Genomic DNA, 12,065 nt, shown 5'->3' with positions numbered 1-12,065 from the left:
TGGAACTCACTGCCAGTAGTGTGTGTGGCAGAAGCCTGGGCGTTACCTCCAGATAATGTTTTTGTGGACACACAGAAACAATGGTCAAGCCGCCTCGAGAGCCGGCTGTTTCCACCATCCACATTCTTGCTGATGCTCTTCTTTTGTCTCTTCTCCATGATGGCAGGCCTCTCTCTCTCTTTCGGTCTCTGTGCTTCTTTTCAAATTTCCCTCCCCCCTCCCCTCCCACCCAGTATTTCCAACCTCTGTTCCTCTGTCCTCCCTCTCCTTCCCTCCCCAAAGTCCAGTTACTGCACCACTATATTATATTCAAAAAAGCAGAGCCCTGGGCAGTTATTTTTTTCTCTCTGCTGTTTTTCTTTTTTTCCCACACAAAAAAAACCACACACACACACACACACACACACACACACACACACACACACACACACACACACACACACACACACACACACACACACACACACACACACACACACACACACACACACACACACACACAGCTCATTTCTAGTGGTGGTTTATTGGACATGCAGGAGTGGGGAACGAGGACAGGGGAGAGAATGGGTTTCCAGCTCGTAAAGGGAAGAGGGGAGGTGTGTTTCTAAGTGTGTGAGTGTGTTAAGAGCGAGGACTTATTTCTGCTGCCATCTCTTCCGATATTTCTTCTCCTCATCACCTGCCGGGAATAAAACAAACAAACATCCTTTAGAATACATACTAGTGCGATTAGTCTATAGCTGTTTCTACTGGAGAGGGCATGAAGAGGTTGGAAATAGAGAGTACCGTTTCACAGAAGGTGAGATAAAAAGAGTTTAGGCTGAATTAGAATTGCAGGAGAGAAAAAAGAGCAGAAGAGACTCGTCAGTAAAATCTAATTTTCAACATTCATTGATTTTAAGAAACTTTATAAACTATAACCATTCAGTCTCATAACACACCACATTCGTCTGTGTCGATGCAGTGGGAAAGTGGACCGAAAAAAGCTCAACATACCTTCTAGATGGTTCCTGGCGATATATTTCAGCGCCTCATCCAGGAGGATGACTGGGATGGAAATCTTCAGGACCACAATCCACTGGGACCAGCGCAGAGGGGTCACCTGGAAGATCAACTAGAGGACAGAGGAAATCAAAGTCGAAACACTTCTAACAATGCAACACATGCTGGGCAGACCCAGTGTAGACACTTTGCAATCAAGCCTTTTCAAATAGAGAATATACAAGTCAGAACACAACAGAAAAGAGGAACTAAACAAGTTTCCAGGAGACAAATGACCGCTATATTTAGTGACCCCTGGAAACTTTCATATTGTGCGACTTTCAGGTTTCTGTATTCAGTTGTGTTTTCTTTGTAGGCCCCGAAAAGCATATGAAACAAAAAAAAAATTCTAGTATTCAATTTTCTGTGATCAGTCTGATCTAAACGGTTTTCTTGATGTGTTTACAATTTGAGAGCAGGTACAAAAAAAATAAAAGGATACCGGTACTCTTTTATTTTTGTGTTTGTTGTTGTAATACTCATGTGGGCCACAAGAGGCTGAAGTGCAATATTACCTCATGTTCTAAACAGGACTAAAAGTGTTGTGTTCATGTTTTCTTCCAGGTGAGTTTTACATTTCTCAATGCACTCTGAACACAAGGTACATAAAGTGTGTTAGCAAGTTAGGTAACATTACTGTCATGTCTTTCTTTTGGCAAGAAATATATTTTGCTAATCTGTCGCTTTTAGTCCTATTTAGAACATGTGCCTCTTGTGGCCGGAATGAATATCACAACAACACACATGTCCCGTAACTTAGAAAAATTCTAATAGAAAACGTTTTATTTTACATGGAGCAAAACATCACAGATTAGAAGTTATTTATAAAGATTATCCTAGTAAACGCAACATTTTCTTTCTCACTTGCTTCTCAAAGCTTCCGTAATTTTTTGTATTCGCACACTGTCAATAAGAATCTGCTTTTTAAGAATATCGTCATGCATTTGGCCCATGACATGCATGATTATCAGGGGTCTGCATGTGTCTCGTGGCTGAATACTTACCGGCAGAGGCTCAACGTAGAGGATTAAGAAGTGGAGTGAGAGGGAGAGGATGATGGCTCCCAGTAGCCAAACATTGACCCAGGGAGGCATCCTGACCAGGGACTGGTTCTCAGACAAACTGGCGGGGAGAAGTTTCAATAGATCATGTTGACAATTTAGCTGCTCAACCTGACATCAGGGACTTACATGGAAGTTATTCTATCATGTTCAAAGATTATACAAGAACAAGAAAGATTATGGCAAACAAACATGAACAACATTCAAATTAAAGCAATAAGCCACCATTTCATTAGAATGTCTTTGCAATTAATCGAATGTAACACTAAATGCATCACAACAATCAATGACTTTAGTATCTGTTTCTATAGGGAGCTACTGACAGACTTGCCCCATGAGTAATCCTGGCAAAAACAGACTTTTCCCTTCATACCACTGCTATTTTTATTTTCTGCCTCCGAAAAAAGCATTATTCCAATTCTTAAGATGTGTGGCTAAGCTTGATTCCTTTGCCACATTCACCAAGATTATAAAATAATATGGTTATTATAAACAGCAACATTAAAGGGATTGCTCAGATTTTTTTAAAGTGGGGTGTATGAGGTACTTATACATAGTCTGTGTCATACCTACTGTAGATGACAGTCGGCACCCCGCCTATATTCAAAATACAGCATATACTTAAAACTTATATTGATTTTTTTAGGTTGCTAAAATACGTGTTTCTGCTGCCCACGTACAGCAGAACAATGCTTTACTTCTGTGTTGCTACTCCTGTCTGTTTCTCCAAACTGGGTGTGTGCCAATCGCCATCTACTGTAGGTAATACACATAACACCTCATACAACCCCATCTCAAACAATCCAAACTCTCCCTCTAAGTCCTTCAGCAGTGAAAAGAGTTGATGTTTGTGATGGATGTGTTTTTCATGCTGTTATCCTTCAGTTGGCTGGGTAATTCTTTCCCAAGGGGAGTCTGTCTGCTGGATGACAACATTGCGTCTTCTTTTTAATTAATATCTGACAGCCGTGACATTTAAATAACGTTTACAATAACATCACAACACAAGATGACCGACCTGTTGAGGGAGTTGAACATTTCGATAGTGACCAGCACAGACAGCGCCATGGTTGTGGGGTAGCGGGATTCAAACACATCACAGTCTATGCCCTGGAACATGGGGTTCTCCTCGGTACACTGCATAAAGTGTCTCTGCAGAGAGCGACAGACAGGAGTTAGTGGGTTTGAGTGTGTGTAAGTGTGTCTGTGCTTATGCGTGTCAGCAGGAGGACCCCTGCGACCTGGTTTGATGGAGCGGAGATCAGATGGGTGAACAGCTGCAGAACCTCGGCCTCATCGCCACCGTATGTGCCATCAAACCACTTGAGTATTACGTTCCTTTTCTGCACATCACTAGGATCAGGCCAAACATTAGCGTCTCCAACAGCGAGGAATCAAACGGAAGCAAAATATAACAGACAACTACATTCTGAGGACTGGACTGTGCTGCAGCTAATTAAGGAAGATAGACGGAGCAGAACAATGTTTTGCAACTCACCAGCTGATAGAAAGACACTTGTGGGCCTTCTTCATCAAACAGGTACCACCATGTGGCAGCACTCACTGTTCCAAGACCCACATATCCTACAGGAAAAACAGAAATAAGGTTACACATACATCTAAGATTACTATACCTGTATAGATAGACGGGGTTTAGTCCCAGGAGGGAAATTGGTTTCTATACTTTAGACTGCAGGTAGACGTCAAAGATGTATGAGGGGGGGTTCTGTGGTTTTAACCTGCGTCGTCTCTTTACTGCCAGAGATAACTTTGTGTGGTCTCAGTTAGCAGTGTTACTGCTAGTAGCTGTTTTTCACTCTGATTCCATAAGTCATGTTAGCTAGTCGACAGACGTCCATCAACGAGAGGGTGTTGTAAAAGAAATTGGAAAGGCAAGGACGAGTGCCGCAGAGAGGTGTGTCGATGAACTGGATTCCAGAAAACACTACAGTCCCGATTTATCATGAATTTTGGTGGAAGTAGTGGAGCATAGGCCAAGGAAAGACATGTTTGAAGCAGATCTGATTCACAAGGCAGATACACAAATGATGTTTCTCAACATTGTGAGACATTCATGTGGTGTCGGGATTGAGAAAATTCACTTGAAACGCCCCCTCAAGTCGAGCAACTCTGAAACAGCTATCAACACGTTTAAATGCTGAGCAATAAAATACAGCACATCTTCTTTGTAGCGTCCATGTTGTTTCCACATTATGACTAAAAGCTCATGAACCCACAGGGTCAGAAGAACGACTTCCCAACTCGGGACATGAGACCCCCTTTGAAGCAACTCTTGTTCAACCCCCTTGCCTCAACCGTAAACCCGTTTATACTCTAACATAATCGCACATTGATTCACCTCCAATGGCCAGATATCTGAAAAAGAGCCAGCCAGAGATAAGAGGCTCCTTGGGATTGCGGGGAGGTTTATCCATGATGTCCAGGTCTGGGGGGTTGAAGCCCAGGGCAGTGGCAGGCAGGCCATCCGTCACCAGATTCACCCACAGCAGCTGAACTGGAATCAAAGCCTCAGGGAGACCCAGGATGGCTGTCAGGAAGATGCTGGAGACAGAGAGAAGAAACACAAACATCAGCCGAGGACGTCGGACTGAAGGTGAAGATAATATCATCTCAGTGTGTTCCTGTTCCTCACCAGACCACTTCTCCCACGTTAGAGGAGATGAGGTATCTGATAAACTGCTTCATGTTGTTGTAGATGGCTCTGCCCTCCTCCACGGCAGCCACGATGGTGGAGAAGTTATCATCAGACAGCACCATCTCAGATGCTGACTTGGCCACTGCTGTGCCAGAGCCCATGGCAATGCCGATCTCTGCTTTCTTCAGAGCCGGGGCGTCGTTCACACCATCTCCCGTCTGTGAGCAGAAAAGATTGCTTCTTAGAAGACCTGACTAACAGCATATACAAGTAATGCTTTGGGATTGTTCCTGAGAAGACCCAAACACGACGGCGTATTAGGACCATTGTAGGTAAAACATTTTTTAGAATTATGGAGCCGGTGGAGGAGGGTAATATTCCTTAGGAAATTAGGTTGATCCAACCATGCAAAAGTTAAGTTACATTTTTTTGTCATAATTGTATGACTTTTTCCTCACTAATTTATTACTTTCTAGTCTCAGAATATTCCTGTTTTCTTTATCATAAATATACGATTTTAATCTAGGGTAATTCTTTTTCTCTGAATATTATTCTTATTCTTATTATATTAAATGTTTCTTAACCCAAATGTCAAATAACAGAGGAATATTTTCTGGAGAAAACAGCTGAACATCTTTAAAAGGATAAATTCAATTTATTTATTTATTTGACAAAAAACAAGATTTTATTTTTTTACTATTCTTGCCTTAGCTTGTTTATTACTCTTCTTTAAACAGAGACTAACAGTGATTGAAAACTATCCACTATCTCATCATGCAAAGTCTCATTATAGTTTTAGATCCAGACAGGACTAAGCTAAAGCAAGTGAGATATATTAATTCGTCATGGCAGGGTGGCCTTAGACGGCACTGAATGGTGGAGTTAGTCCGACAGGCAAATGGGGATATTGTTGTCTCTCGCCCTTCTGATCTTCCCCTCGGATCAACCCCTCTTCTGGGACGTGTGTCAGATAGGAAGCAGCAGAGCGGGCCGGAGAATGACAGCTTCTGATAACAGTGCCTGAGAGAGCAGCCTCAGAGAGACCTGAAGCATGTCACGCCTCACTGGCCTCTTCTCATGCATTCTCCACAAGTCTTTCAAATAGTGCACAGTTGAAGGAAAAATAAATACTTTGTTTTTCGCCTTGCAACAGGCAGAACGTCTGGAAGCCCTGAGAGGCAAGGGAGAATATTATCTTCTGGTGATATATTTTCTATGTCTGATCCAAATAGTTTGCTCTCCTGTTTATGACTTAACAGGAGGGAAAACATTTTTTGCCAGGAAATACTTTCCAAGTTCCTTTTTCATCTCTGAAACAGGTGGGAAAAAGTTTTGGCAAGTTATTTCTTCTCTTTTGTTGCTGCTGCAAGACTCATTTTGACCACAAGAGGCAGAAGTGCACCACTACCCCATGTTCTAAATAGGATGATAAACATTCATGTTTTCTTCCAGGTTAGTTTTAATATCTCCACGCACTCTGAACACAAAGTACACATATTGTGTATTAGAACGTTAAGAACATTACGGTTATGTCGTTCTTTTGGCTAGAAATGTATTTTTAATGATATCAAAATATGTACAATGTACTACAACAAAACTATCCTGACAAAATAAAGTCACCTTATAAAATGTGTTTGTCGGTTTTCACCGATGGAAAAAAAGAAGGAATTTAGACAGATTATTAAGTCATAAACACAAGAAAACTATTTAGATCGGACGACCAGAATGAATGTGTTTCTAACTTGCCTCTCACGGCTTCCGTATAAAGAAATACATGGAGGAAGCAGAGAAAAGTATGAACGTTGGGGGTGGGTGCAGTGCGTGCTAGTGTAGGGCAGGAAGGAGCATCATCCCTCACCATGGCAGTAATCTCATTGAATGATTGCAAGAATCCCACGATCTTAGACTTGTGAGCCGGCTCGACGCGGGCGAAGCATCGCGCCTCTTTGACGGCTTCTCTCTGGGCCTCCAGCGGGAGATCATCGAACTCGCGGCCCGTGTAGGCCTTTCCTGTCACATCCTCATCCTCGCTGAAGATGCCAATTCGCCTGCAGATGGCCACAGCTGTGCCCTTGTTGTCTCCCGTGATCATGATAACACGTATGCCTGCCTCGTTGCACAGCTTCAATGAGCCCATCACCTCCTTCCTGGGCGGGTCGAGCATGCCCACACAGCCAACAAATGTGAGACCCAACTGAATGGAAACAGAGAAAAAAGAAAGCGAGAGAGGGGGATTAGGTTGCACAGGACTTTATCTGAAAACAGAATCTCACCTCAGTTCCACAGAAATGGAATTCACCCATTTTTATCTGTATTGCTGCTCATAAATCAAACAGATAAGTTTCAATGCAACAAGGAATTGTTTCAGGGAAGAATAACAAAGTGTAGAAGCGTTGAGCTTCCAGAGAATAAAGATGAGTCACTGCTGTGATTCAAACAAAAGACCGCAGCAAAGATGACACTACAGGTGAAAAAGGTAGAAATGTTAACTAACAGATATCACCAGATGACACTTCACCAGTTCATTACTTAAATTGAAACAATCATTTTTGATTTTCATTACAAGTTTCCTGAAATGTTATGTTTAATTATGCAAATGTCATATTATGTTATTGAATATGTGCTAATCTGCATGCATATCCACAACAGGAATCTGAACATTGGATAAAGCCAGGTTAAAAAGGTTTTTAGAACATTTTGGATATCTCTTTGTATCACTACATAAATTAAAAAATGACCGTCAACAGCCATTAAAAATACATTTTGGCCATGTTTTTAGGAGAATAAAATGTGATACAAATCAGGAATCGATGATATGATGTTTGAACCAACCCCTGTGTAAACATCTTCGGAATACAGATCAGAATGAAACTGGAAAGTGTGGTGTATGCAAGTACTACTGAAGGGGAGATTTATGGCTGTACCTCATAGTTTATAAATTTGCTTGCATTCTCCAAATCCATGTCCTCCTTGCGTGGCGGGACGTCATGAGTGGCCAGGGCCAGGCAGCGCAGGGTGTCCCTGCCTGTCCCCCAGTCCCTAATCTTTGACAGCAGCTGGTCGCGCAGGGCTGGCGTCAGAGTCACCTTCCCTGTTCCCACCCGCAGGTACTGACAACGCTCAATCACACTCTCTGGAGCACCCTGTGAGGAGGAGGAAAGAGAAGAACATCAAGCAACGACAGCATCAAACAGAAGTGATGAAAAGTATGTCTCTGTGTATTTGTGATTGTATAATTCATTCATGCCTTGATGAACATCTTGCTCTGGGAGCCCGGCTTGATGGGGGTGCAATAGACGGACATGGACTTGCGGTCACGAGAGAACTCCAGGGTGAACTCCTTCTTCATCAACTGCTTGATCACCTGAGAGAGAAAAAATAGGGAGAAAAGAGGACAGAGGAGAAGAAGAAGAAAGTGACTAAGAGCCAGAGCTCGAGCTAAGTAGTTGTATTCGTGGGCAGCTGTCAGGCCGGCAGCCAGTGAGCTGGCAGAGCTACTGACAGTTGATGGATGACACTTTAGACCAAGCACTCAACCACCTTGTCTGGATGTCTGGCTGCCGCCTCACATGTCTGTGTACAACAGCACAGGATGATAATGCAGACCTGGCTGAGGACAGTTAGCAATAACAACTGGAAGCATATGGAAAATAACATTGAAACGCTAACGAGAAGGAATACCAAAATACTGGGCTTGGACAGTATTTTCCACCTGTACAATCCAATACAACTGTTCTGTCATACAATGCACTTTTATAAGAGGTCATAGAGGTGTTAATTCAATCATATGTTATGCATTGAGCTCATAGTTGGTGGTGGTGTTATACTGGACTGCATTATATACCTCATGTATATAACTAATGTTGTAATGCTGTTAGAATTTCAAACACTTTATTCTAGCGCTGTTCAATCCTTGAAAACACGGATTTCAAGCACCCATACCACCCATGTAAATACTGTAGGTTTACTGTAGGAACACAGTCCTTAAAAACATCACTATCCCCTACTCCTTATCGGCATCTAATGTCAAGTCTTGTTCTACCAGTAGGTGTCCCTCTCGAGTCAGTGCTGAGCCCATCACACATGGAAAGCTGAAAGGTTAACACTGATGATGCCATCTGTCCAGCTAGATGGCTGAGATGTACAAACACTCTGTCAGGGGACTTCAAACATCTGACGGATGTCCTGAAATCTGTCAGTGTGACAAACCTCTATCAAACTGGGAGACTAATGGGAGATGATCTCAGAATAGCATGCTGGGAAATGATTCTCCCCTCATTCCTCTGTTTTCTAGCTGTGCACGCCCAGCAGAGATTTGGAAGGTCATATCATCTAAAATTACTCATGGAAAATGTGCTGGGGATGCATGTTATTGTGAAACATTAGGCTTATACATGCAATCATACTTCTGCTTGTCTGCCCTTCTGAATTCTGTCTGTACGAGGTTTGTCATTGAGCCGTGTTCCAGCTGGAAGTGACACCAACAGGGATGTGAGTGACCTTTTATGTACAGTGGTGTGAAAAGGCTCGGAACACAGACTTCAACACAATGGACGACAGGCCCCTCAGCACTGAAACACCGACATCAGCTTAGCGATTAATCCGTCTTTAACACACCAAGACATACTTCCATGCACAGGTCAGACTCAACACTTGCATCTGACATCTTTTTAACAGACTTCAAGTGTCATAAGATGCAGCTAGCTTTGTGCAAAATAGACCTGAACTCAAAGTAATGAAGTGGGCAGACGTGCCGTCTTTACAGCTGTTGTAATTCAATATTAACTCAAAACCAAACACTCGCAGGTTCACACCCCAAAGTCAAACACATCTATCTATAGAGTCTATCAAAAACCTTGTGCTTTGTTAAATAGTCCTCCAGTATGATTGTGAACCCTCAACCTGAAGTCATTTGGGATAAAATGATAAATAAGTAATCTAGCACAAATATGTATACCAGGGGCTCTCTAGGTCATTATGTCATCCCCACAACCAGGCAGCGTACTGTATGGTGTAATGAGCAGAGTAATTACAGGCTCATCGGCACAGTCATGCCGAGAGAAGTAAACAATATGCTGACTGTAGATAAGTGATTAGGATGAATACTATACAGATCTCAACAGACTTTTTAACAGAAAGTTGTAGCACCTTATACGGCATTGATTGGACATTAAAAGTGCGCAACAGATTTAACATTGCACTCCTATAAACTGACGGACTCAAAATGGACAGTTCAAAATCGATGCTGCAGAACCGGATATTATCTTCTTATTCCTTATCAAATCATGGGCGCTAGTTTACCCACAGGCTACGGAAGCCCTGAGAATTAAAACAATCTGGTGATCCATTTTCTAAGTCTGATCTAAATAGTTTTATTTTCTGTGTTTATGACTCAAGAACAGGTGAAAAAAGGTTCTCATGATAATTCATTTTAGTTATTTTTATTTTCTATCTGTTGATGCAATACTCATTTTGGCCACAAGAGGCTGAAGTGTTCTGTCACACAATACTGTGTACCTTGTGTTTACATTGAGACATGGATGCTATTTAGAACATGGTGTAGTGGTGCACTTCAGCCTCTTGTGTCTAAATTGAGTATTACAACAACAAAACACTAAAAAAACTTCTAACTTTTTTTTTCCACCTGTTGTTACTGCCAAAAAAACAAGAAAAAACAAAACGTAGAAACTACTTTTCCTCGCACTTGTTTCACAGATGAAAAAAAGCAGTTTACAGCAGTACTCCCCAACACCTATAAAACAGACTTTGATGTTTTAAGTCGGAGTTCCTTTTCAACACATACATACATGCATACATGCATACATGCATACATGCATACATGCATCACACCACAGGGTCACACACATCTCCACATGTAGCTTACCGAGTTACATGCACCGGCACGTTCCACCTTGCTGACTCCGGACAGGTCAGTCTTGAAGACGTTCATCTTCTCCACCAAGGTAGTGAGAGCCGTCTCTGTGGCTTCACCCACCTTCTCGTAAACCCCTTTGGCCTGTGAGAGTACAGAAATACATCAAAACATGCTAACTGTTTTATAGCGGCCGAGTGATACAGTAAACATTTAAGAGTGATCAAGTGATTAAAGTCAGACTCCTTTATGATGAAACATTGAGAGAAACATGAGAACATAGTCTCCAAATGTGAACAACCCTCTTGAAGAATGACTCTTAAACAACAAGTGCTGCGAGCAAATCTGTAGGTCATTCACCTCTGCCTCCGCAAACTTTGAGTCATACATGCAAAGTGTTTTTAAGTGTAGGTGAGATGAACCAGTACCACACATCATTTGTTTGTTTTGTCTCTCCTCCAGCACTCGGTTGGATCTCACACTCTGGTCACTTTTTTTATTTTTAAAACATACAAAGTTGGTGGCAAAACGACCGTTTACAAGAACAGAAACAGTCAGTCTGGGGATGATAAGTGCTCAGCACGGTTACCATGATGATGACAAAGAGGTGAGAAATCCAAAGCAGAGAAAAAGATCATGCATCTGACAAGAGAGAGAGAGAGAGAGTATGTGTGTGTGTGTGTGTGTGTGTGTGTGTGTGTGTGTGTGTGTGTGTGTGTGTGTATGTGTGTGTGTGTGTGTGTGTGTGTGTGCTCAATCAGGCTTCCAATACAGAATTGCATTTTTTACTGTTTTAGTGGGGGTTTTATTTCAAAGAAAAACAACAGTAGCATGAAATTTCAGAAAATGAATTTGATAATGATGATCATAATAACCTCATTGTAGTCCAGTGAAGAGTCATTGCACATAGAGCACACAGTGGCCAACTCCAAAAGTCCATCAAAGTCTCCACACTGGACGGGCTTGTCTCCTTTCAGTCTGGGAGGAACACACACACACGTCACTCACAGCACCAAAACACAAGGGAGAAACACTTCGCAGTTCGCTACATCTCAGACACAATAGACTAATCAATATTTATAAGTGGGGAGGACATTCAGGTGTTTGGGATTCCAAAGTTGACTTGTGGTTGTACAGTAGTAAACAGTGAGTGTGTGTGTGTGTGTGTGTGTGTGTGTGTGTGTGTGTGTGTGTGTGTGTGTGTGTGTGTGTGTGTGTGTGTGTATTCCTGACAAGCAGTGCTGATTGCATGACAACCATGGATCTCTTCTCAGTAGAGACTGCAACCGTTGCTAGCGAAGCTCCCACACAATAACCCACACTGTGCTGTTATGAAATCGACAGGTTCATGCAGAGTCATAATGCTGTACTCAACCACTAAATAAACAACATGCATATGCAATGAGCTGTAGAATCCTTCTCCTACCTAATGACT

General features: G+C 42.2%; 1 protein-coding gene across 1 annotated transcript in view; it reads right to left on the bottom strand.

The window, feature by feature from the left end:
• Positions 1 to 504: 504 nt before the first annotated feature.
• The window catches only part of atp2a3 (ATPase sarcoplasmic/endoplasmic reticulum Ca2+ transporting 3), a 45,016-nt gene continuing 33,455 nt past the window's right edge, over positions 505 to 12,065 (bottom strand). The window contains exons 10-21 of the mRNA XM_029448749.1: positions 11,506 to 11,608; positions 10,643 to 10,774; positions 8,006 to 8,122; positions 7,683 to 7,901; positions 6,617 to 6,952; positions 4,756 to 4,976; positions 4,462 to 4,664; positions 3,601 to 3,686; positions 3,121 to 3,254; positions 2,046 to 2,163; positions 997 to 1,114; positions 505 to 679 (exon numbers count right to left, since the gene is read on the bottom strand). Of these exons, the coding sequence (XP_029304609.1) occupies positions 636 to 679; positions 997 to 1,114; positions 2,046 to 2,163; positions 3,121 to 3,254; positions 3,601 to 3,686; positions 4,462 to 4,664; positions 4,756 to 4,976; positions 6,617 to 6,952; positions 7,683 to 7,901; positions 8,006 to 8,122; positions 10,643 to 10,774; positions 11,506 to 11,608 (1,831 nt within the window). The 3' untranslated portion in view covers positions 505 to 635. The remainder of the gene's footprint in view (positions 680 to 996; positions 1,115 to 2,045; positions 2,164 to 3,120; positions 3,255 to 3,600; positions 3,687 to 4,461; positions 4,665 to 4,755; positions 4,977 to 6,616; positions 6,953 to 7,682; positions 7,902 to 8,005; positions 8,123 to 10,642; positions 10,775 to 11,505; positions 11,609 to 12,065) is intronic.

The sequence above is a fragment of the Cottoperca gobio genome, chromosome 14 (genome assembly GCF_900634415.1).
Source record: "Cottoperca gobio chromosome 14, fCotGob3.1, whole genome shotgun sequence".
In the NCBI taxonomy this organism is placed as follows: Eukaryota; Metazoa; Chordata; class Actinopteri; order Perciformes; family Bovichtidae; genus Cottoperca; species Cottoperca gobio.
The sequence above is the reverse complement of the archived record's forward strand: the minus strand, read 5'-3'. Positions and strand labels throughout refer to the sequence as shown.